At 40.1% G+C, this 26938-nt stretch overlaps 1 protein-coding gene across 6 annotated transcripts in view; it reads right to left on the reverse strand.

Annotated features, from left to right (window-relative positions):
• Positions 1 to 1007: 1007 nt before the first annotated feature.
• Positions 1008 to 26938, reverse strand: part of TIAM1 (TIAM Rac1 associated GEF 1) — a 237403-nt gene continuing 211472 nt past the window's right edge. For all 6 annotated transcript variants that reach the window (XM_048492825.1, XM_048492826.1, XM_048492822.1 and 3 more), the window contains 12 exons: positions 21235 to 21411; positions 19011 to 19079; positions 18662 to 18787; positions 17554 to 17662; positions 15169 to 15348; positions 13700 to 13818; positions 12320 to 12428; positions 11125 to 11183; positions 8873 to 8975; positions 6478 to 6565; positions 6032 to 6204; positions 1008 to 3724 (listed from right to left, as the gene is read on the reverse strand). In XM_048492825.1, the coding sequence (XP_048348782.1) occupies positions 3243 to 3724; positions 6032 to 6204; positions 6478 to 6565; positions 8873 to 8975; positions 11125 to 11183; positions 12320 to 12428; positions 13700 to 13818; positions 15169 to 15348; positions 17554 to 17662; positions 18662 to 18787; positions 19011 to 19079; positions 21235 to 21411 (1794 nt within the window). In that variant the 3' untranslated portion in view covers positions 1008 to 3242. The remainder of the gene's footprint in view (positions 3725 to 6031; positions 6205 to 6477; positions 6566 to 8872; positions 8976 to 11124; positions 11184 to 12319; positions 12429 to 13699; positions 13819 to 15168; positions 15349 to 17553; positions 17663 to 18661; positions 18788 to 19010; positions 19080 to 21234; positions 21412 to 26938) is intronic.

Raw genomic sequence — 26938 nt, forward strand, 5'->3', positions numbered from 1 at the left:
ATTAGTGGCTGAAAAGCTCGGAAGATAATCAGTTTGTAAAGGAGGTATTACAGAGTTAATTAAGAGTTTTAATCTCTCCAAAATGAAAAGTAAATCTAAACTTATCCCTGGAAATTGCTTTTTCCTGATTGAATGACGTAAAGTTAAAATTCCACCTAGAAGAGATAGCTCTTCTACATGTTTGCATGTTACATTCTTCTAGAAAATTCAGCTTCCCAAAAAGGACTCTGCGGTTTAATTTGATGAAAAGCCAAATACAGCTGCTCTGACTGCTTATTCAACACAAAGAGTGGGTTTGTACTCATATGTCTGAGGAAGGAGCGCCACCTTCCGGCCATTGGAAAGAGTGATTCCCAACTAGCTCCTCAAACAAATGCATTGAGTTGCTATATTATGAAATTATTTCAGAGCAATAAATATGTCCACTCAGTTATGACATACCATGAAGTTATAATTACAAGCATATTTTATATCAAATTTTGTAATGGATTGTATTGATTGTTAATACTTCACTCAAAGTAAATACACAACTATAGTGTCAAAGGCTTTCACTGCCAGAATCAACTGGCTGTTGTGGATTTTGGGGGCTTTGGTCTGGTCTGGTAACTTTAGCTCCTAATGGTAATAAAAAACCATTTAAGCCAAAAACCAAGGGAATTTTCAACATCATTCAACAATCCACCAGATACTACAAACTCATTTCCTACCCTGCCACTGCTGCACCTTTCTCTAGTTTCGGAGATGAGTCTCACACTGGGACACATACAAATGCAACTGCAAATGAACGCCACCTGGACAGTTGCAAATGCACCTCATTCCCTCCCATCTGAGAGGAGAACAAAACCCAAATTACTTCACACTACTCTGAAGCCTATTCAAGTCTAGTCAATGGGGGTTACTCCCAAGGAAATGTTCTTAGGATTGCATTGAGAAATACTTAAATGTAATGGTGTGTCCGTTGCTCTGTTATGAGGCAACTGCAAACCACAAACACCACAACAACACAATGCTTTTTGGCATTATTTTATTTGACAGGCATTTACAACGTTCCATTCATATACCTAAAAACATAAAAATAGACCTTCTTTTAGCTTATAAAAGAAATATATAAGAACCTTTGACATCAACAGGTCATGACGTTATGTACAAGAACAATGGCACCCTCCAAGCACAGGACGTCCAGCATTTCACAGGCTTAATGTATTCCACTGGGGATAGCTAAAACATTGTTATGTCTAATAAGTTGGTACACAACTGACTTGAGTTTAAATATAATGAGATACATAGGGTGTAGAAACCTCACTAAAGCCTTTTAAGAAAACAATGAAAATATAGCAAAAGTTAAGAGAATAATACTTTCAAAACACTAGAGTAGCGCACAGAGAACCAGACAGGTAGGGAGTCCAATGTTGGCTGGGCCATCAGACAGCTGATGTTGCTGAATAACATTTTCTGCTCATGTCTCAAAATATAGTCAAAGCTGATTGTATAAAATATAATTCCTAAAGCTATTATAAAATTTTAGGTTTTCAATGTACCTACTAATGTGTCAAACATCAATAGATACAAAAAGCGATCCACTTCAAAAAAAAATCTCCCCTTTTGTGCAGGTCAAATTAAAATGGGAAAACAATATAAATAATTTCAAAGAAAAAAGTGCTTTTTCAAAATTATTTGGAAACCTATTGAATATCAGAGTCTAGTCACATTTTACCCTGTTGTAGATGTTTCAATAAAAGGTTTAAAATTATAAAGAGGTTTGTGTTTTTTTAGAAAACTGTTCATGGCCTATTGCAGTGTGTGTGTGTGTGTGGGGGGGATCTAGCAAGAAAGTAAAAGGATACTAATTTCACAAGGGAGAAGAAAGTAGGATGAGGTTAGTTTTTTTGGCCATAAAATAATCAATTTTTCCTGAGCTCTAACTTCAAACACAGGGTCAAACTCATCCTAGATGTAACCCTGTTAATTCTGACAGAATTACAGCAGAGATTTATTTAATCCCACTTGGTTTCTCAGCTATACACTGACATTGCTAAATCAGATCCAGTCTCAAACATACACTGTTTTTTTTAAAGCAAAGGTTATTCATAAGAGTTTCCAATTCAGAATTTTCCAATAAAATCAACATGCTCAACCTGTTCTAAAAGGGCAGCTCGACATCCTAGACATGGAACAAAACTAACACTGTAAAATTCCTATCCCTTTGTGCCCTTGCAATTCAGGTAAAATACAGAAAAATATCTTTTTCAAGTGTTAAATTTGGCTCTCTTTTTAAAATAAAAGAGTTTGGCATTGTTATAATTTATGTAAAACTAGAACTTCCAACATTGACACTAAGTTAGACTAGCCACAGATTAAAAAAAAATCAACCTAACATAAAATTCCAAACTTTCCTCACACATTCCTAAAATATACATAATGTTGCTGGATCCAGACAGTCTCTCTTACGCCCGTAATTTTGCAAATGCTTCTGCATGCAAGAGATCTCCTCTGTCCAACAGATGTGTAGTACTTGCAGTTTTGAATAGCTGTCGAAGGAAAAGGGAAGGGAAGCCGAATTCAAGGCTTTACTTCACAAGTGATTGGATTTTAGCCAGAGCATCACACATCTGTTGAGCAATGCATGTGCACTTCAGGACAACCCCACTGCTCATGTATACTCATGGAAGTGAATGCAATTGGTTTCCACCAATTCCACTTCTGGGGCTCCATCCAGAAGGAGGGTCCATGCATGGAAGCCTCTTTCTCTGCATGACTGGGATAAGAATCTCTGAACCTTCAGAGAAAATGATTAAGAATCCTGCAGCTAGAGAGTCTGAAAAGGCAGCTTCCTTGTTTGAGGAGATGAACCCATGATTGACATGTCACATATAAAAAAAATCGTTTGCTGCTTGTGCTATCTCTTAAACTAACTTGCTGCACATATTTTTTTTAAAAAATCCACAGCAATATGCTTTCTAGTAATATCGATGCATCCCATTTCAATATTATACCCCTGATTAGAATAAATAAAGCCCTTTGTAATGTACAGAGAAGGACTCAAGCTCATTCCATTTCAAAAAATTGTTTGCTTTTTTTCTTGTTATACATTACCTTTAAGGGAAAAAGAGGCTGTATGGTTTTAACCAGTTTAGCTGCCATAACTGTATGTGCAAGAGTGCATTCTAAAGGAGCATTCTCCACAATGTGAAAGGGGTGGGTTGAGAGCACATCAATGACTACCATCTAACAGGAAAACGGGTCTAAAGCTCAGTGTTCAGTTTTCTGGGTGGCACAAAATCTTCACGGCGAACCCAAATGACCTCCTCGCTGCCTTCCATGCCACCATTAATTCCAGACAGAGCAGCTTGTTTCTTCAACTGAGCCATTCGTGAAGCGTGAGAACCCACGGCATAGCGGCCTTTGTTTTCACGGAACAACTGGTTGCTTGTAATGGAGGCTGCCCGCAACTGCTCCTGAAGTTCTTTTTCAATCACTGTACCCCTCAGAGGCTCGCAATATTCATCATCATCACTGAGAATGTCTGTTTCTTTTATGTCCTCTTGCTCCTCGTACTGGCCAAGGTCAAATTGTTCTTCTACCCAGCGGTCAGTGTCTTTGCTGTTGGACACCTGCTGAGACTCTTTCTCAGGGCTGCTGGCAAAGATGGCGTCTGAATCAATGGTGAATCTGTTTCGAGCCAGCCGCCGCCGCCTTCTCCCAAGAGACTTGCTTGGAGCGGACACTGTGAACGCACAAAAATTAAACCCCAGAAGCTTTTACCAACCATTTATTTCAAGTCTGTGTGGTCAGAACTTCTATTCTAACACAGTTTCATTTCAAATTAGTTAGAGATCAATTGGCAAGAAGAGCTTATGATTTTTACACCGACACTTTCAATAGAGAAATTTTACCAGCAAAAAGAAAATCCAGTACTCCGCATCTCAAATGGGACATAACTATAGACTTCCCTCAATCTTTCCACGGACAATACCACTATGGGGGCTATTTTCAGTTGTAGTGACCACCCTGTGAAATTCTGGAAACCAGCATCTGTCTTTTGCGGGGGGAGGGGGGGGGAGATGTGTAAGACTGAATAGTAGTCAAGTCAAGTAGTATTTATGGAATAGTATTAACAGCCTACTTTCTGCTGGTTTTTATACCTTCATAAATGTACGCTTGTTTTCATGTGGCTTGGGAATGGCAAAAAGGCTATAGGCAGCGTCCTGTACTGCTTGGGATTTCCAGGAATTCTCAGGAAAAGCTCAGGATCACTTGAGATTCTTTTAAAAAAGAATTATTTGAGACAACCTGTAAAAACCTCATGTCTGGGGATGGGGTGAAGAGTTTACTAGTTCAAACATAACACTATTCTACATAGGACAAGTAGTTGGCCATATTAAATATGTAGGGCCCCTTCCACACACGCAAAATAATGTGTTTTCAAACCACTTTCACAACTGTTTGCAAGTGGATTTTGCTATTCTGCACAGCTTTAAAGAGCACTGAAAGCAGTTTGAAAGTGCATTATTCTGCATGTGCGGAATGAGCCTATGTTATAAAATGTGCACTGGCTTAAGATATAGAATGTTTACAATGTAGATCAGGTTACCATTAATTCAGTACCGTCTACAGACCATCCTTTCTGAGATTCTGATTTTTAAAAAGTGGAAAGAAGCAACTTCCCATCACCTCAAGTTAAATGAAGGAGACATAGGCCACAAATATCCCAAAACTGAAGGAGGCCACAAATATCTCAAAACTGAAGCCACATAACTAATAATTCAGGCTTCAAAAGGGGAATGTGAGTGTCTACACAGTTCAAACTCTCTTAAGGAAAGGAAGTGATATTTAGGAAATGAGAAGCCAGCAGGTAACACATGAAGCTGTTCAGAGGACCATTTTGACTTTCCTTGAAGCTTCTCATTAACTACACCTCTGAGGTGAGGAGCTCTGCAGAAGTCAAGCTGTGAATGTTATTGGTCCATTTCAAAACAAGACACAGGATCCAGAAAAGGTTAATTTTCTACACAGATAGAGGCAGTACAAAAACCCAGTAAAGTAATGTTCTTCTTTTCAAAGACTTTATTGCCCTGGGTTTTGAATTCCTATGATTTCCTATTTTCTTTGCTGAAGGTCAACTGAAATTGTAACTATCTCCCTCAAGTCATATGCTTTTTCTCCCTCACACTGCAGAGGAAAAATCCAAGAACAATCAAGGCAGGTCACCAAAACAGTTTTGCTTGTCTTGAACAGACAACATATGAATTTTTTAAAACTGAAGTTGACATATAAACCATCCTGGAATTCTTCTCTTGACTCAAATCTCCTATTATCTATGCATTTTGGTATTAAAAGTCACTTGAACAAATGCTTATTGCTTTACCATATAAGCATCTACCACGAGGCAATAATTTAAATTTGGTAAAGCATCCAAATGAACATTAAAGATAGCTCAACTTGGATATCCCATATCCCCGGGCGCACGTCATTTGATCACATAAGGGGTGGGCACCCGGCAGTTTCCTCCAGGCTGGTCAGGTGGGCACCATGGCTGCAGGCCAGCTCCTGCACTCCCTGATCTCCCTGCAGAGAGGGAGGCTGGCTGTGGCCGCAGTGCCTGCCTGAGCTGCTTGCTGCTGAGCCACAGCTGCAGGTCAGCTCCTGCCCGAGAACCAACCTCCCTGTCAGTAGGGAGGCCAGGGAGTGTAGGAGCCAGCCTGCGGCCATGGTGCCCACCTGACCAGCCAGGTTTATTGTTTTGGCCTCTGCCCCTCTCCTTCCTGGAACTCCATTTCCAGCGATGGCAGCTTCCTCACTGAAATGGAATGGGCTGTCTTGAGCACTAGGATGAACCCTGAACCACTGGAGCCCATTGGCTGAGGGTTCATCATCGCGCATATGAAAATTACATAGGGTATTAGAAGAGTGAAGGGTATATTCATGGGAAACATGAAACACTACCCCTAAATTTGTATGAAGAAGAAACTGCAGTGTGTCTTATGATAGTGGTGGTTTACCAGAATCTTGAAAATGTGCAAATCTACAGTACCTGTCCTGTTCATCGCTGGCCTTGCACCCTTTAGAGCACTCAATCTTTTTCCTCCAAAAGGAACATACTGCTGGGAAGAAGGCAAGCTTTCAGTTTTAAGGAGTTGTCGTCTGTGTTTGTCACGCAGAATTGAATGCACAGTCTTCAGAAAATCCTTCCTATGTTCTGGTGAACTGAAAGCAGGGGGAAAGTTGAGTCAGTCACCAGGCTAACAACGGAGTTTGTGCTCATATTTTATATTATTTATTTCAAATTGTAGCTTACAGTGTTTACTGCCCCCCCCCCCCCAAGAACAAAACTGTGCCACTATTCTGATTTGCCACCCTAAGAACAGTGACTCCGTGGCAGAGACATGATGTGGACCAGATCCCTTGTCCTCCTCTTTATCCACATTAATCATCAGTGCTTTTCAAAGAGATCATTATTTAAAAGCAGCACTCTCTTACCTGCAGCAAAGGTGGAATGACCTCTCTGGTCTACCTTCAGACTCTGATTTCACATGAACTATCTCGCAGACAGAACTGGTCTCAGCATCTAGAAATATGGGGGGAAATGTCATTAATGCAATTTAAAGCGGATTAGTATGTGCTACAGTCCATGAATGTAGTGAATGAACAGATTTTGGAAGTAATCCGGCATTGTGACAATTAATTTTGTAAATTTAATCATGACAGTAAGGGTTGATGCATGTATTATACAGCAGCAAGGGTGTAATAGAAAAATAGCTATATGGCTGTGCCTCTATGAGGAGTGAAATAGTTTGTCGTGTAAATCAGTCTATCAGCTGGAGCTCCTTTCCACGGCGCATTCTTGGTACAAAGACTTCCCATGAAGTGGGGTTATTTCACACGGCAAGCAGTTCTAAAGACAACTACTGTTAAATACACAGACGTTCTCAGTGTAGATAGGGGTTTCCAGGTCCCACCTGGCCACTGGAGGGGATGGGAAGGTATGGTTGCCAGACCCAGGTTGGGAAACTCCTGGAGATTTAGGGAGGGAGTTTGGCGAGGACAAGATCCTCAGTGGAGTACAGTGTCACGGAGTCCACCCTCCAGAGTATCCATTTTTTCCCCAGGGAACTGATCACTGTAGTCTGGAGATGAACTGTCAGCCTGCAGGATCCCCAAGTCTCATCTGGAGACTAGTATCCCTAGTATAGATAACTTTCTGCTTCAACAAACACAGTCAATGGTGTAGTGCAGGGGTAGGGAACCTGCGGCTCTCCAGATGTTCAGGAACTACAATTCCCATCAGCCTCTGTCAGCATGGCCAATTGGCCAATTGGCCATGGCCAATTGGCCATGCTGGTAGGGGCTGATGGGAATTGTAGTTCCTGAACATCTGGAGAGCCGCAGGTTCCCTACCCCTGGTGTAGTGCTTCCAAGTTCACTGTGTATAGTGCCTTTATTCAGGTCAGAATGGCATTAGCATCAATGCTTGATAGACTACTGCCATGGGAGATAAGCATCCTTTCAGCAAACTCAAAAGTATAATTATGTCTGTATCAATAACAGTAAATGATCCAGAAATGATATTTTTAACATTTTCTAGTAGGAAGTTGTGTTGAGTCCTTCTCATTCCACTTCATAGAGAAAAATACAATCGACTCTCTAGCCCCAGAACCACTCTTTGTAGGTTGCTTTATAGGTTCATGCTGCTTCTCTGCTTGATGCTGAACTTTCAGCTTCTCAATAAGATTAATCTCTCACAGCAGGGCACCTAACAAACCCTTACAGCCTTTGTACACTTTTCTAAGTGTTTCTGAACCATTCTCTTTATTTTTCAGGACAGCAATTTGTGAACTTTAGGGTAGGACAAAAGAATTTGCTGTGACTTGAGATGCAGAACCATGCAAATCCAGACAAGGATCAGGTAAGCTTTAGAACCAACCCAAACTGACTTCCATGTCTGAAACAGAATGTGGCAATTTGCATCTAAATCATGGATTATCAGCAGAGTTCCCAGGCATGGCCTGTTTCTACCTATCGCACAGCTGAGAATCACCGAGCTGCAGCCAAAATTACCAGGACTTTGCCTGGAAGGATATTGGAAGAAAGGAAAGAAGGGGGGGGGGAGGAAGGAGGGAGGGAGGGAGGGAGGGAGGGAGGGAGGGAGAGGGAGGGAGGAGCTTCTTGGGAGGAGGGGTCGAGTGACATATCTACATTATATCTGCATGTGTATATCTTATATTATTCTTACAATATAAATAAATCTGGTTTAGATACATTTTTTGAAACAGTGTTTTTTGCTGTGTTTTTTGTTTTGTACACAATTTCTTTTGTGAGTCATTACTTCAGTGTGGGTAGTAAAGCTTAGGCTCATGGCAGGTTGCGAGGATTTTAAAATTAGTTTATTACTATTTATGCAACTGCTCATTAGGTAACACAACCATTAGTCATAATACATCCAACATTTAAAAAGCAGCTACATGAGAATTTGAACTAGTGTTCTCTTGATTAAAACTATTAACTAAAATTCATATGAAGGCCAGCCAATATAAATATGATCCACTTGCTTCTAAATGCCAACTGAAAGGAAGCCAGCTGAACCATCTTGTGCAGGGACTTCCATCCCAGCATTACAAGTGACGAGATGCTAAATCTTATAGCCATCAACTGCAAATCAGATGACAAGGACTCTCACCAAGGATCGAGAGCCTTCAGGTTTCAAAGCCTAGATCCTAAAGAGATCTTAATCTTGAAATGGGTCTAGTAATAAAATAACCAACACAGATATTTAAAAACTGGTATTCCAAGGTCTTCTGTCGAAGCCCAAGACACGAGACAGTAAGCAATTAATGAAAACATATCCAAATAGAAATGAATGACTCTCCAACACTACCTGTACTTGCCAGGGCTCGAACCTGCAGAGCTTCTAGAGGTATCATATGTCGGAAACGGAATGGGTCTGAGTCTTCATAGATTGAAGCTCTATGTGATCCGCCCTAGGTAAGAGTGGGGGGGAAAATGAACAATGAAAAAATGAACAGTGTTTATAATGCTGACTGTTCATTTCAGGCTGGAGGCTTGAGGAGGATCAGGAAAGTCCTATAGAAGAGTTTGTACCAGAAACACTGAAGTATTGTGTTGGAACCAAAAAAACTGATAGAACTCTTCCCTGCTGGAACGGCAGCACATCCCTGCCAACTTCACAAGGAATGATATTACTAGACATCACTAGCGCCAAACCTCCACCTCCCTTCTGTGCTGGAAATTACAGATGAGGAACCTCTTTATGCAAAATACCCCATAACATTCCAGAAGCTTTCTGTTTGTTTTGCAAAAAGCGTTGCCAACATCAAGAATTAGGAATGGATGGTGACTTGGGAGTCTGTTAGATGTTTCTTACTGTAGGGCAATGACTGGATTCTACAACAGTTGTCTTTTCACCCACAGATCTGCAAAAGTATCTGCAGCTGCCCAGACTGGCTTTTGCCATGTAATTTATTGCACAGCTTTTCAGAGCAATAAGGGTTATGATGACTATTCAATGTCTGCTAGACTTGTTGCAGACTATCAGATGGCTCTGTTAGTTAATGTTCTTGGGCTGAGCTTTGGAAGTCAAAAGATACCCTGATGGTTCATCCTTCTATCATATTTTCACGCAAGAAAGCAGGAAAACATTGGATAGAAATCCATGATGAAATGCAAAAGATTTTTAAAATTAAGTTTATGATGGACCCCAAAAGCATGTTATTAAATATATTACTAATTAATATCCTGAAACGACATAATGAACTATTCAAATATATGGTAACAACAGCTAGAATAATATTTACAGCAAAATTAGCTGACTATGCTGTCATGGCAAAACTGACATTTTATATACACAGCAGTCCAATTATCAGAACTTCAGGAAAAATGGAACGCTTTTCATACATATACGCCTGGAAGCTTATGTGATAGTTAAAGAAAAAAGAAAAAAATTAAGAAATAAATGTTTTACAAGGAATTCTTTTGTTAAGCAAAAGTAGAGGAAAACGAGATTAAGATGTACTATGAAAGTGATGAAATGTAACTTGGTACAGAAGTGAATTATTAGAAATGTAGTAATAAGTTCTATGTATAATTGCCAAACTTATTAATTGTTATCTGTATGTTGTAATATTAGTAAATTTCTTTTAAATTAAAAAAAAGGCAGCCTGGTGCTATCTTTACCTGCCAATTGGAACATGTGGTGAAGTGCCAGTAATGCAAACCACATATGCAAGTGTGGCCATGAATTTCTTTTCTTTTCCTTCCTTTTGTGGCAAATGAGGGAATCTCTTCTTTGAAGTTATATTCAGGTAAAGACAAAAATGTCAGATACTTTCTGAGATTTTTTTTAATTCTCTAAGCCTACCTGTGTCTGGTAGATCCAAGTCAGAATAGAGTACATTATTCTGAGCCAAACAGCCTTACCCTCCACCTCTCCCCTGACCCTGTTCCTTTTAACCTGAGAAGGAAGTGCTGGGAATTTTGGTCAATTTCCCTTTGCCTTACGAAAGTCAGTCCCTTTGGTGGCTCTGCCCCTCTCGAACTCTCATGAGGTCTGAGCAGTGCCTGTGAGAAGTTGCTGCCTGTAAGTCATCCCCATGATTCCCCACCCAAACCTCAAGGCTACCTCCCAGCAGATTGTCAGGCAGGGGGCTGTTAAAGGGCCAAATGACCAGCAAGCTTCACCTTAAACGCACCATGCCTGTTTCTGGCTTGGTGAGTGGCTGCTGAAGGTGGCTCCTTGCATCCCCTTGGAGTTGGGGTTCCCCCAAGTTCTCTCAGGGGTTTTTTATGTTATGATTTTTAAGGGTCAGAGATGATGGTGCTTTCTGAAACTGTTCAAGACAAAAAATAAAGAACATCCCTTCCACCCATACCTTATTCATAGTATCTACTGAAATTTTAGAAGCAGGAAGGGGAAGTCAACTGCAGCCACAAATAATTCTAGTTGTGTTGTTTTTAAAGTTACAATGTTATTGTTTTTTGCCTTCTTAATTTAGTTGCTTTGAAATCTGCCTCAAATGGTAGGAGATATTATTAATCAACTCTCTTCCTGCATATTGTCTTTCTGATTAACTCTACCTCTAAATCCATTGGTTTCATCAAGTACAAACTTACCAGTTTTTTCTTCTGTTTGGAGCCATCTTTATACACAAGGACCACTGCAGTTTTGAATACTAGAAAATGCCAAAACATATTGAAAGTCAATACTTTTTCTTAGCATTCGACATATGAACAGGAGAGGGAATACAGTGCAGCAGGCAACAGAATGTGAATTCTTCAGAGTTCCCAAGAGTGGCAAATGGAGAAACAGAATTGTGGGGCCCCAGGACTTCACGAGACACGGTGATAAATCCAGCTGTTGCTTTACTGAAGAGAAAAAAGAGTGAGTCTGGCTTTGGGATAGTCACTCTTTCTGTGTCTAATCTATTTCATGGAGTAGCTTTGAGAACAAATAGGGATGTACACCGCTCTAAGCTCCCCAGAGAAAGGAAAAAATGTAATAGAAAAAGAGACAGATAATTAGTAGCCATCCATGCCAACAGCAAGTGATTTGTTTTCATTTGAGGATTGAGTTCATTATCGATAGTGTGAGGGGACCCAGGAACCCTGAGAACAACCATGGAGCCTAGATAAAATCTTAATTTGGGTGCCCCATGATGCCTTTCAGCATTCCTGGGACTCTCTCTACTCTTTTCAGTTAGCAGAGAAAACTGAATACATAGAAACAGGTGCATTGCCAAATAACCAGTGGCTGCAGGCATTCCTGAAAATCTCTGTTACTTAGGACACGTCTCAGTATTCTAATACAGATAAAAAGAAAAGAAAAAAGAAAAAAGAAATAAAAAATACTGAGACTCAAAGAGCTAGAATAATTCTATTCACTTCCAGTGTGATTATTCCCAAATAAGCAATTTACTGAATGCTGAATACAATGAATTACTGACAAAAGTGATATAGTAAGTAATTCATTCCACAGAACAGCAGAGCAGGGAAGTCCCATTTCATACAGTTTATACCTACATTCAGTAAAACACTAATCTAGAAAGGAAGGCAACTTCCCTGCAAGCATGTTCTGGAAACAATTGCGTACATTCATTATTTAAGTTCTATAATCTAGGTCAGGGGTCTGCAACCTGTGGCTCTCCAGATGTTCATGAACTACAATTCCCATCAGCCCCTGCCACTTGACCATGCTGGCAGGGGCTGATGGGAATTGTAGTTCATGAACATCTGGAGAGCCACAGGTTGCAGACCCCTAATCTAGGTGAAACAATATCATCTGCTTTCTTTCTGGGAAAATAACACGTACCAAATGCTGCCAGTTCAGGTTCCTTCTTCCATTTTCCCAGAGATCCAGGAGGGTTAAGCCAGATTACCGTGGTATGTAAAAGCAAGTCTCCCATAGAAAGATCTGCAACCTGCCAGTGGCCAGAGATAAAAAGGGCAACGCTAAACAAAATGTTTGGTTTATTTAAGGTTTGAAAGTGAACTGAAGCAGTGAGTATTTTGTTTGGGGTTTAAGACAAAATATGCCAGTATGCTCTACCACTCTAAACAAAGAACTCTAACACCGGCCAAATCAGTGGCTAGCAGCTGGCAGGGAAGCCCGCTATTATGCAGGACATGAATCGTTTTAAAGTTAAATGTATCCAGGTTTCTTAACCATAAAGATAAAATGTACCATAGTCTTGCTAGATTATTATTTCATAAACAGGCTGCTGACATGACTAAAATGCTTTTCTTCCCATCTCCAACTTGGACATTTTTGTAGACAGAGCTGATATTGTCATTCTAATCCACTAGTAACCTCCAGGGCTGAACACTTCAATGTACTAATGCAATGGGGCTGCCCTTGAAGACAGCTCAGATGCTTCAGCTAGTGCAGAACATGATTGTGTCTGGGGCTTAAGACTGTATTCATTACAACAATTCCACAGGCTTCTGATTTGCTACCAGGCTCAAGCCTGGTATTAATCTTTAAGTCTTTCATGGCCTCGTACTCACACTGCCTCTTTCCCAAATTTGGTCCATGATGTCAGTTTCTACTTCTGCTACTCTGCTGGGGTGGGAAGAGGAAGGGTGCAACTCTACCCTACTCACCTCTGATGAATTTCACCTGCTACAGGGGCAGGGCAGTTCAGTTTCCTGTGGCTATAAGAGGCACACTGGCTCTGCAGTTAATGGCAGAATCGTTGGGGGTGGGCCCTTTTTAAAAAAAATTGCTTGAGGGGTGGGATAGGGCAGTCTCATGGTTAAACATGAGTTGGGAGGAGTGTTTTTGGCCAGCAGTTGAGTAGAGGGGGAAGATCCCCTGATCTGCCCCCTTTGCTGCTGCAGCTGGGCAGGGTAGTTGGTGGTGCACAGGCCTGGGGTGAGAGCATAGCCCTGGGAAAGCAGACTATAATTCTGAGTGGGAGACAGGAGAGCAGTTAGCCAGCTTTCTTATTTTGAGTGAGAGATGGAGGGCCTTGCTTCCCTGCCAGCTAGTGCGGTTTGAGGTGGTGTCTAATTTGGAGGCTTGCAGCTGGGGTCAGGGGGTTGGTTGATCGGGGTCATGTGCCAGGATGGAGAGGAAAAGGGGGCTGTGGGCCATATTCCAGTGCTAATGGGCAGGGGGTGCTATGGTGTTGGGGCAAACAAACACATTTATCAATATGAATTTTGCAGATTTTCAACATAAACCCCCTACCTCTTTTTTGTCGCCTGTTTGTTCTGCAATAAGTTGGTCAAACACAGCACCATATTCTTCATGGATTTTCTGCATTTCGTTTATATGGCTGGCAACTTTGTTCATTGTTTTAATGGCCACTAAGAGAAAAGAGAGGAATTAAAATTACAGGACCAATTTCTAGAACATGTAACAGCCTTAAGGAGGCTGAAAGGGCATCCCTACCAGCCAGCCTGGCTCACTTCCCATTTGCCAGGGTTGATCAGGCAGCCAATTAACCAATGGCCTGCTCACAACCTGTTTGTGTATATTTGCAGGAACAGGCTGTTTACATCCATCAGAAGATGACTTCCAGCTGATGAAGGATCAGCTACAATTTGGCTCCTGTTCTGCCACTGGACTCCTACCAGCAAAATTTATTTGGTGGTGATGGGGAATCAGGAGCTGATTACCAGCTGATCAGCAGGAAGTTTTTCTGCTCTCCTATCCTGGAAAATTTGCAGGACATTAAAAGCATTGCTTCTGCACACAAACCTCTAACTTGTAGAACTCCCTTTTGCAATTTCACTGGGTGGCTATTCTGCTGAGGGGGAAACAGTAGATAAACTCATCTGTGAGGAGATCTCAGACCAACAGGAAGCTACAAACATACTGAACAGCTTTTTGAGTTGCTCAATAGGATCAGAACTTATTTTAATTTGCTCACAAATCTCAAACAAGGAAATCTGGCTGCTGAACAATCTTATTGAGAAATTTGTGACATCTCTAATTCTTACGTAGTCACAGCCTCAAGATACAGAAGCCAGGAACAGATAGAAGGCAAAGAGGGAAGAGGAGTGGAACTGATAGTTAGTTCCTTCCACCAGACAGTACCCTGAATTCAGAAGCAGGCTTCCTCACAATGATACATTCTACAACCTATGAGTTAATAAGTACAGCCCAACTTAGTAGCTAGGCAAAGGAGGCAAACATGGCAGGAAAACTACATAAAAAAACAGATTATATTGTGGTCTTCTCCAGTTAGAGAGAGATAAGCAGGAGGCTAAATAACCCCCTAGATACCAACAGGACTGGGAAGGGGGGCGGCAAACCTTACTCTCTTTGCATGTCTCAGAGATCCCATTTTGGAGAAGTAACACAAAAGTGGGATTTCTACAGAGACACAGAAAATCTTTGGTCAAAATTGTAAATCTTGCTGAAAGTTTACAAAACTACAAGCAATGAAAACAAACATGGGAGGAAGTCAATTTGATAACGACCTCCATTTGTGAACTGATTGCATTTTTTTCTGTATTGTTTGAAGGACAGCCACATAATCCAAAACTTATAGCAACCATAATGTCATTCCAGCCCAGGAATTCCAGCTCCATAGGCAATATTTATCATGTAAATTACTTCTCAGATATTACCAACTGTGATTGACTTGCATGAAGTCCTAAAGAAAGGGTTGTCAAAAACGGCCAAAGGTTACATTTTATTTCATAGCTTACCATCAAGATGATAATGTTCTTCACTCTCTGAATCAGTGAGGGCAAAGAGTTCTTTCAGTAGAAGAGGATACTTCAGTATCCTCTGGATGGGTTTGATGAGGTAAGACTCTAACGTCGATGAGTGCTGTCGTCTAGGATTCTGAGCATCCAAAAATGCCTTAAATGCAGTGTCCATCTTGGCTAAACGATTTTAAAATTTAAGGGAAAAGTTTATCAAGACATGATAAAAAGCTCAACTATTACATTTTAAAGATAGTACAGATTATTTATGTATGTGCTGAATTTTTTAGTCACTCAAGGCAAAGCACAACTTATCAACTAACAACCAAACCAAATGCTCAATGAACTTTAAACTCTAGCCAGGACAACAAATGATGTATGAGGCAATAGAGGCTTCTTTACAAAGTACACCAACCAGAAAATATGAAAAGGTGAATGTGCCTGTGGAAGAGGGAATGAAAGTACCTGGAAATCAAGAAGCTGTGACATGGTAAAAATGAGTTTGATCATGGGCTTATAATGAAGTCATATATCATGCACTGGCTTGTCTAGGGAGAAAGAAAGTGTGACAGAAGCACATGGACTGCATTTTCGAAGTCTTTTATGTGGAAGCTTTGTCATGGGCAATGTTGGGTAGTAACACAGATAAACTGACACCAAGCTGGTCCTCTCTTCAGTATGCCTCCCGGTTGTTTCTTGTCAGGAATAAAATGCTATGCTACATATTTATCTAACATAATTCTCTGTGTATGACTTGAAATCCTTCACCTCATGGGCTTTCTTGCAAGAAAGGATGGGCAAGGGTTATAAAAACTGGTGGTAAATTTCAAACTTCTAAAAATCCTGTCAACATTCTTACATTGTACAAGATGAAAGGTATCACATACAACTGGGCAAATGGTACCTTGTGCTAGTCAGTGGTAATAAAAATAAGTGCTGTTCTTATTTTCAGAGGATTGAACTAGAATAGCTGGATGTTATATTCTGCTTTTTCTCTATTATAAGGACTCTCAAAGTGGCTAACAGTCCCCCCCCCTCCACAACAAGCACCTTGTAAGGTAGGTGGGCGTGAGAGAATTTTAAGAGAACTGTGACTAAGGTCACCCAATAGGCTTCATGTGGAGGAATTCACCAGGTTAGGGTCCGCTGCTCTTAACCACTACATCACACTGGCTCTCCAGCTAAAAAAACTTTCTTTCTGTTCCTTTATTTAGACTTAGCTTGCCATATGAATCATATGTAGAGAACAGCTAGAACTGCAGCATTTACCCAAAGATATGTTCATGCTGAGTAATCCTGCAGGAGTTACGCAACAGCAAGCACTTGTATGTCTGTTCCCATAAACATAGGCATTGTCTAATAAACAAACCAGAACAAAAGGTATATCATATTTGAAGAGGATTATGTTCCTCACTTGAACCTCAGACAACCAAAGCATCCAGGGGTCAAACTAGCCATGACAGGAATATTCTGTGATTAGGATTGTTACGGTTCTCTCTTCCACAGTTTAAAAATCCTCTCTGAAACTGCACAGGCGCCTGTATCCAACTCCCCCCTTCCCCGAATGCAGATTTAGATGAGTTATTCAAATAGCGGAAGGAGTGAGGGAGGAAAAAGTTTAACATCCTTTCTCAACTACCCTTCTCTGATCTTTGAAGTAATTGCCTACATTGTTAATTAGCTTTTAAAAATCACAGATGTCCTAATCACAGGTCTATTTTGATGTACAGTTTACAGCTATTTAAAAATAGAGCTCATGTGGGGGAGGGGGAAGCTGCTCTAAACTGGTTATGAATATGGTCTCAGCCCAGCATCAAAATAAATTAATATATTCATCATTTAGTGAAATTGAAAGGTTTGACTGAAGATGAACAAAATAATCATCTCAGAAGATAGGAAGAATCAATACAGCCAACTTGAAGTCAGAGCAAAGATAAAGGAAAAAAGCACTTCACCACCCACTCATTGCCTTCCAACTGCAATTTGTTCCCTCTTGCCACTGCACTGCAGAGAAGAGGTGGCTACTGGGATTTTAGTACAGCCAGTGGCCACAACTGTACAGTTCCAGCTTCCTAATTCTGTAGAGATATGGGAAACCGTATGGGATAAAATATTTCATTCCTTTTATCCTAATTTTTTTTTTCATACTAACCATCATTAAAAATTTGGATTTTACATTTTATATTACTGATAATCTATATAGAGTTGTTGTCCACTAAAGTACCAACATTACTCCTTCTAGGAATATTCCTCAGCCCTCCCAACGTGTCCTCAATTATTTTCTGTAATTTCAGCATCACCTAGACCCATCAGGCTGTGATGAGGAAAGCTGTATCTTGAGAAAAGTCATTTGTTAAAAGCGCAATTAATTCAGACTGCTCTTACCTTTCACAAGGACCTTTGGAACCTTTGTGTGACTGGCGCAGAAGGCACTATACAGCTTGAAACGGTCAGCATAGTAGAGAAAAGACCCACCCAAGGAAAACAACACTTTCTAGGATCAAGTGAATATAAAAGGAGTATTAGTTTCTCCTTTAAGAAACTGGATGAATTAAGGCAATTTAACACAACAAAAAATGCAAAAATGTATTTTCTCTTCTCTCTTTAGGAAGTATAAATATAGGAGTAAGGGAAATTTTGTAACTCAAAACATATTGACTTGACTGGCAGTCAAATCCATTAGGAAATCTCAAGCTCTAATATTGAGCATGAGAGATCACTTAATACAGATTAGCTCTACTTAGCAGCACCTTTCATCCTAAATAGTGTGAATAAAGGAACACTAAAAAGAAAAAGGTTTACTTGTTTACAAAGAGCATTCTAACCACAAATTCACATTCATTCATCCCCATCCCTCCCCGAAATGTTTGTTATCTCAACATGGACCCTTCCCATAATTTGTGGAAGAATTTTGGTCTTGGTGGGTTTTCCGGACTGTGTGGCCGTGGTCTGGTGGATCTTGTTCCTAACGTTTTGCCTGCATCCATGGCTGGCATCTTCAGAGGTGCATCACAGAGGGAAGTCAACAGATGTCAAATGGGGATGTGGGTCTTTTTTAATTTCTGCAGGAGGGATTAGCTGCAGAGTAGAATCATATTTTACCTCCATGGAGAAAAGGGATGATAGGCACAGCCACAGACCATATGTGGAGAGTATTTGAAGACATAATAGTTCAGCTAGATTGAACATATTATTTATTTAACCCACTGTTAACCCACAAAATTACAAGTATAAGAACTACATATAACTTCATATGACTTTGCTGATATTGGAATTATCTCTGGATCAAGATGGCACTCATTCTAGCAACAATTAAGTGTGTGATTTTCTGTAAGTGAAACATCATTAAGAATGGCAAATTATTTGTAAAAACAAAAAAATGACAGTTTTCTGACAGATCTGAAAAAAAGCTGTTCTGGCAATTACTCTGGGTTTGTACTACTCAAAGTTAGTAAACTAATAACAAATCCTTAGCAAGATCACAAAAGCTTACCTTAAACTGATCAACTTTTTCAAGTTTTTCAAGGTCAGGAATCAACCTAACCCCATCTTCAAGAGTCTTCATGAATTCTACTTGAAATGCTACCATTTCAGTCAGATTTCCAAAAAGAACGTCAAGCTGGTGAGAAAGAAACATTTGAAAATTGAGTTGGACATCATTCATCCCACACAAAGTATTAAAACATTACCATAATTATTGGAGACTCATAATTATCAACAATGTTTTATTCTGTTCTAAATTTTCAATTCGTGATTATCAGTCCATAAATACTTAGAAGCTCTGAACAGGTCGCAGCTTGTTCCTAAGCAATATCTTGCAAAGATTAAGGCAGAAATCATACCTCTTCCTGAGTGAGGAAAGTTTCCTTTTGTAGAGGTTTCAGGTACCTCTCCATTAAACAATTTAAGTCCTGGAAATGAAAAGAAAAAAATTAGCTGCATTTGCAACCAGGTTTTTAGAAATACACATTACAAACTTCATCAAAGTATTTTGATTACTAGACATGAGCTATTATCAAGATATTGCCAAGATATTGCCCCTTCCCTCCCTTGCATGCCACCCCCCCCCCCCTTGCATGCCATTTGGACTTCCTGGATGGATTTGTCAACAGAACTTTGAGTTAGAGAACAGAGAAAGTGGTGGTAGGAGTGGTGGAGAAGGAAGAGAACATGGCAGGTTTGGAGGGGGATAGAGTCATGGCAGTAGATGAAGAATAGGGAAAAAGAATGAGGCAGTAAGAGTAAGATAAGGGGAGGAGGCAGCAATCGCAAAGGGAGGATGTAGAAGCTGGGAGGAAGAAGGAAGAGGAGGCAGCAGTGGCTGGATGAAGAAGAAAAAGGAACAGCAGGAAATGCTTGGGAGCAAAAAGTGCTCAGGACAGACTTTCCTCTCCAAGTCTCCATCCCCAACCACTTCTATGACCTATCTGACAGGGCTGTTGTAATGATTTTCTAAAAGTTTATTTATATGTTAGTTATCACATATGATTGTCATCTGTAAGGATATATTATTTTAAAGGATTTTCATCTGAACAGTCATTTTGGTAGTTGGGATTTTGTAACTGCATTTTTCTATTTTGTGAATTCTACACTGGCCTTTTTTTATTTGCCACATTTGCGCGGTTTCTAATGCAATTTGTATTGTAAGCTGCTCTGAACGTGAAGGAAAGTCAAGCATCTCCCTCAAAAATCGCTGCACAATTTTAGCAACTGGGTTGGGTCTGGTTGCGTGGAGAGGAATCTGCAAGGAATTGCAGAGAACACTTAAATTTCCTCTGTGAATCTCTTTCCATACTATTTCTCTTTTTTCTTCCTAGTAGCCCCCACATTCTTACCTTCCCCGAATCCCTTTCTCCTTCTCATCTACCAACTGACCTTTTATCTGCCCCTCCATTTTCAGCTATATTTATATATTTCATGTATACCTCACCTTCCTCCATAATTGGGATCTTAAGCAGCGTACAGCATCCTCTCCTCCATTTTATCTTCACAATTACCCTGTATTTTAGTTAGGCTGAGAGCGCATAGACTGGCCCAAGGTCATCCAGTAAGCTTCCATGGCAAAATGGGATTCAAAGCTGAGACTCCCAGATCCCAGTCTGAAAACTCTATAACCTCTTTACAACACTGGCTTTCATGAGGTGGCTGCTGCCTTAGTGAGACATGCAAGTCAAATGGTAGCAAGTTGCCCGGTGCCTGCTGCTGAACCACCACCATCCCTCAAAGACCAAATCAGTCCAGGAAAAGGTTGTGCCTTCTCCCTCTGACTTTTATTGACAAAAACTAGGCTTGAAACTGACAGAAGCACTCTGGCAAGCCAACAGAAACCCCTGGAGGCACAGAAACAAAGAAAAAACAGAAAGAAATATAAAGAAAAACCAGGAGCTTGCAAATGCTGGCTCCCAACTTTTCTCTTTAATTCCGACTATTTCCAGGATTGTTGATGCCATTTTTTGGTACCCCAGAAAATTCCTGAATATATTTGGGATGTTGAACATACTCAAAAATATAGATATAAATATATTTTCAGCTCAGTTTTACCCAAATGCACATCCCTGGTAACTCACCCAGTGTCTTCCACATCAGAGTCATAATTCAAACCTGGGTCTCCCAGGTCCTATAATCACTACACTAGCCTGATTTTTGTGAGGTGGCTGCTGTTGAACAGTTGCAACCAGTTTCAGGTAAATCAAGCAAGTCACATGGTGGTGAGTTGCCCAGTGGTTGCTAACATACTTGGCACCAAAGACTCCTCCCTCAAAGGCCAAGGAGTCTTGCTCCTTCTCCTGCATTTTACTGACAGAAACAAAGACTTGGAGGTTGGCAATACTGTTGTGGGTGTCTAGCAACAGCCACTGGTATGCTGCTTCTAGTTTTTTAAGGGTTTTTAAATCTCCCACTCTTTTTTTAGATTTCATATTTTTTTGTGCAAACCAGGAATGTTTTTCAGATTTATAAAAAGATCTGTCTTGACTGTTGATTCCAGTCTCTGGATTTACATATCTACATATTTGGCCATGCTGAAAATTAGCTACTATTGAATAATTTTACCCAAAAGCAACTCACTTTGACATAGGTGCGTTCTGTTTCAAGGAGTTCACAAATAACCTTGCGCAGTTTATCAGCATCAGTTAGCTGTCTTGTGGCTTGTTGAGGGCCAATAAATTCCTGAGGGTTGACACTCAAGTCGGATGGATTCATCTCATGAAGACTACGACAAAAAGCTGCAACTTGTTCTGTACTCTTAAAAATTAAGAAAGAATACACAACTTATTATTATAACCAAAATCTGTAAATTGAGTTATAACAGAATTTCAACCTGCTATGTTCTTCTAAAGAAAAATCTAAATGGACATCAACACAAGATGAAAATGACTAATTAAGAATTCACTGAACAAATGGTTTCTAAAGAAATATGCAATATCATAAGATTAGTGAATCACATTAAACATCCAAAACTCAAACCTGCTGTGTCAGTAAATGACTGTTTAGTGTGAGGTTTTTTATTATTATTATTATTATTATTATTATTATTATTATTATTATTATTATTATTATTATTATTATTATTATTATTATTATTATTTCTAAACCGCCCTCCCCCGAAGGGCATCAATGTACCTTCATATAAATATGGGTCGACAGGCAGAGAGGCTAACTCAAATGGCTAGTCCAAAGCAGCCAGTGATTGAGATACAAACCAGAAATATTGTGCAAATGCAAAACAGATAAGATTATTACCAGGGAGTAAATACAAAATGCTCAGGATATGCCATTTATTTAAAAATCAGGTTTTACTAGTACCACATAACTACCTAATTTGCTATTTTGCCATCTCAGAGGAAGTAGGTCAAGAGATGATAAGCACTGTTCATTCACATTACACGCCTGAATCCAGAGGTTGTTGGGGAATGTGCCTGAGCAATTCCTAGGTGATCATCAATTGCTTCTTCCCTTGATACTGGCAGTTACACACTTTTTATCTCCCTGTTTTTGACCCCATTACTTTAATTGCCAATTAAAATAATGTGTACTGAAAAACTTGCTTTCACCAAAGATGCTTCCATTCCTGTCTGAATGGAGATTAATGGAACACAAAACAATTCTCTGGGCTCAGATTACATTTATTCCATTTGTATTCTGGGAATATATTTGTAAAATATATTATACCATAAAGCTAACCATTGAAGACACATTTTCAAAAGTTGCAAATTCAAACCACATTCTTTCTTCTTATATCTATTTGCCAATACTGAATATATGACTATTTCTTGCTAATATTTTGGGCATTACTAGATATGCAATGAGGCTTCTGTATTTTGCACTCCCCAAGGCGTTTCAAACTATTTTCATGAATGTGGAGTCCCAATCTAGGTCAGCACAGCAGCATGTGGAGAGGATAATTATGTCTTCCCCAGGCCACTTTGCCAATGGTTCCAGAGCCATTTCAGGATAGCAAATAGCACAAGGGAGAGATTTAAAACCCTCCTTCCCCCCACACTGGAGTCCTACCCTAATCTATGGCTCCACAGGCTGGAATAAAAAAAAAATCACTAAGAGCTCGAAATACAGAACTCCCAGGTTATATACAGTAGATATGAAAGATATTAATGTTTGTACATACTTGATTCAGGGCTTAAATGATAGCAATTAATGTTTGTACATACTTGATTCAGGGCTTAAATAAAGCTGTGAACTGTGCAGATGTCTAGAAAAATAAAAGTTGAGCCAAAACATGCTCCCACAATTCAGAAAAAGCCTGTAAGTATTCCTCCTTCCTTCCCCGTGGCAAATAATTTCAACAGGTCTTCACTGTGTTGATATGAACATGTATGCATTTTGAAGTCATGGATTCAAGGTAAAGTGAGACTGTTTAATGACTGTTGATGTTTGGCACGTAGGGCAGGAACAGCAGAGATCAGAGTGGCTTCCACAACAGGATGGATTTTGTGATTTCTCTGCTGCTGGTGCAGCTGCTGATAACATGCACCAACAACGCGGCTTCCGCAAGGCAGGTTTCCCTACAGTCACTGTCCAATAGCTCAAAAGCAGCCACCTCCCCCCTCCCCTCAGTCACTATGGTTTTTTAAAATTTGGCATAAGAACACTGTTCTTATCATTGTAACTACAGGTGTAGCAGGTTCTCTGAGCTTTTTAAAAAAGTAAGTCTCTAGCCTCTACCCTTGCAAAGATATACCTTTTCCCCTGTATCTTCACCAGGGGAGAAGCTTGAAACTTCTTTAAAAAAAATAAAAATAAAAGCTATGAATTCACAGAACCTGCTACACCTGTTGTTACCACAATGTTCCAATGCCAATTTTTTTAAAAGCCTACTGCTGTCAGGGGAAGGAAATGGCTGCTGAAGGGACATGGTCAGCAAAAATAGAATAGAATAGAATAGAATAGAATAGAATAGAATAGAATAGAATCTTTATTGGCCAAGTGTGATTGGACACACAAGGAATTTGTCTCCGGTGCATATGCTCTCAGTGTACATAAAAGAAAATACATTTGTCAAGAATCATAAGGTACAGCACTTAATGATTGTCATATAGGTCTAGTAAGCAATCAGGAAACAATCAATAGTAATAAAAACATAAAATGTAAAATCATAAAATAAAATGAAATGTCAGCACAGGCTATAGTCATACAGTCATAATTGGGAGGAGATGGGTAATAGGAATGATGAAAAAAGTAGTGCAGTAATTATATAATAAATATATAATAAATAGTTTGACATTATCAAGGGAATTATTTGTTTAACAGAGTGATGGCATTCGGGAAAAAACTGTTCTTATGTCTAGTTGTCTTGGTGTGCAGTGCTCTGTAGCGACGTTTAGAGGGTAAGAGTTGAAACAGTTTATGTCCAGGATGCGAGGGGTCAGTAAATATTTTCACAGCCCTTTTTTTGACCCGTGCAGTATACAGGTCCTCAATGGAAGGCAGGTTAGCAGCAATTGTTTTTTCTGCAGTTCTGATTATTCTCTGAAGTCTGTGTCGATCTTGTTGGGTTGCAGAACCAAACCACACAGTTATAGAGGTGCAGATAACAGACTCAATGATTCCTCTGTAGAACTGTATCAGCAGCTCCTTGGGCAGTTTGAGCTTCCTGAGTTGGCGCAGAAAGAACATTCTTTGTTGTGCTTTTAATGACATTTTTGATATTAGGTGTCCATTTTAGGTCATGAGATATGATGGAGCCTAGAAATTTAAAGGTCTCTACTGTTGATACTGTGTTGTCTAGTATTGTGAGAGGAGGTAGGATGGGAGGGTTTCTCCTGAAATCTACCACCATTTCTACGGTTTTAAGTGTGTTCAGTTCTAGATTGTTCCAGTGGCACCACGAGGCTAGTTGTTCAACCTCCCCGTCTGTATGCGGTTTCATCGTTGTCTCGAATGAGACCAATCACTGTTGTATCATCTGCAAATTTCAGTATTTTAACAGATGGATCATTTGAGATGCAGTCATTGGTATACAGAGAGAAGAGAAGTGGTGAAAGATACACAGCCTTGGGGGGCCCCTGTGCTCATTTTACAGGTGTCTGATGTAATTTTTTTCCTAGCCTCACCTGCTGTTTCCTATCTGTTAGGAAGCTTGTGATCCACTTTACAAATATGCTCAGGTACTGCTAGCTGATTTAGTTTGGTTAAGAAGAATGTCCGGTCTGATAGTATTGAATGCTGAACTAAAGTCAACAAAGAGGACCCTTGCATAGGTCTTTGGCGATTCAAGATGCTGTAGGATATAGTGCAAAGCCATATTAACAGCATCATCTGTCGATCTATTTGCTCGGTATGCAAATTGCAAGGGGTCCAACAGTGGATCCGTGATGGTTTTCAAATGGTACATCACTAGCCTTTCAAAAGTTTTCATAACTACAGATGTTAGAGCAACTGGTCTGTAGTCGTTCAGTTCCTTGATGGAAGGCTTCTTCGGCACTGGGATGATAGTGGAGTGTTTGAAGCAGGAAGGAACATAGCACATCTCTAGTGATTTGTTAAAGATTTGGGTGAAGATGGGGGCCAATTGGACAGCACAGACTTTTTAGGCAAGAAGGTGTTATCTTGTCTGGGCCTGGTGCTTTTCCAGGCTTCTGTCTGTGAAATAGATCTTGCACTTCCTTTTCTGAGATCACCAGGGGTTGTAAACCCAATGAAATGGGTTCAGTTATAGGAAGTTTGGCTATTGTTGGTGCATCTGAGATAGAGGTTGTGGAGAAAGGTGACTGTAGATTGTTTTCAAACCTACAGTAGAACACGTTCAGGTCGCCTGCCAATTGCTGATTTCCTTCAGCTTGGGAAGGTGGTTTACTGTAACCGGTGATATTTTTGAGAGTTTTCCACATGTTTGCTGTTTCGTTTGGTGAAAACTGATTTTTTAGCTTTTCAGAGTAGTTTCTTTTTGCTGCTCTGATCTCCTTTGTTAATACATTACTGGCCTGATTGTACAGCATTCTATCACCCTTTCTGTAGGCCTCTTCTTTGGAACGACGTAACTGCTTAAGTTTAGCTGTGAACCAAGGTTTGTTGTTACTATATATACGCAAGTTCCTGGTTGGTATACAAAGATCTTCACAGAAGCTGACATATGATGTTACAGTATCTGTGAGTTCATCCAAATCTGCAGAGGTGTCTTTAAAAATATTCCAGTCTGTACAGTCAAGGCAAGCCTGCAGCTTTAACTTTGCCTCTTCAGTCCAAGTTCTCACTGATTTAGTTATTGGTTTTGTGGCTTTAAATCTTTGTTTGTAAGCAGGTACAAGGTGAATCATGCAATGATCAGAATGGCCTACAGCTGCTCGTGGTAAAGACCGATAAGCATCTTTCAGTGTTGTATAGCAGTGGTCTAAGATATTCTTGCCTCTGGTGGGACAGTTGACATGCTGAAAGTATTTTGGTAGGTCTGCTAAATGGCTGCTATATGAGCTGGGAAATCAATTTTTTTCTACACATTGCAGTTATCCAGGCTGTACAGTGAACTTTCCAAAATTACAGAACAAAGAAAGAGGCACATGAATACACCATGGTAACTATGGGGAAACAGGATAGAAATCTACTCCCCTAAAGCATTGAACTTGGGGGAGATAACTTGTATGGATGCAGGGGTTGGAGGTGAAAGTGCATACTTGAAGCCCAAAACCACACTACTGGCCAGCTGGGTTTGGCACGTAGGGTTTCCCCAAGCCCTTTCCATCCACTGGTGGCCCCTACTTCCCCCTTGGTAGCTCTGTCTCCTCCTTCTACCTTCGTGGTCCACCTCTCCACTTCTCTTCTTGTGAAGCAAGCAACTTTGTTCCTTGTTGAGGTCTCTATAAAATACGTCACCTATCTTTTGGAGGGTTAACTTCCACTTTTAGTTTTTAACTTTTCAGTTTCAGTTTCATATTTACAGCGACAGCTCCCTATCTGTACGTAGTCCCACTACATTGATTTTTCCAGGGTCTATGTTAAAAATGAACTATATGACACACATACGCATATCCAGGGTCTATGTTAAAAATGAACTATATGACACACACATTCACACACAAAAGAAACTGTGTGTGGGTTTGATTGTGATGCTTATTATTTGCCAAGCCACAAAACAAGAGCTTTGTTAACTTTTAGAACTCCTGTTGTGTAATTTACACAGAGATTAATGCATTTAAATTCAACAGGTATATACAATGAGAAGCAGAGGTGGGATCCAGCAGGTTCTCACAGGTTCCCGAGAGTAGGTTACTAATTATTTGTGTGTGCCGAGAGGGGGTTACTAATTGGTGATTTTGCC

The sequence above is a fragment of the Sphaerodactylus townsendi genome, linkage group LG04 (genome assembly GCF_021028975.2).
Source record: "Sphaerodactylus townsendi isolate TG3544 linkage group LG04, MPM_Stown_v2.3, whole genome shotgun sequence".
NCBI classification, from domain to species: domain Eukaryota; kingdom Metazoa; phylum Chordata; class Lepidosauria; order Squamata; family Sphaerodactylidae; genus Sphaerodactylus; species Sphaerodactylus townsendi.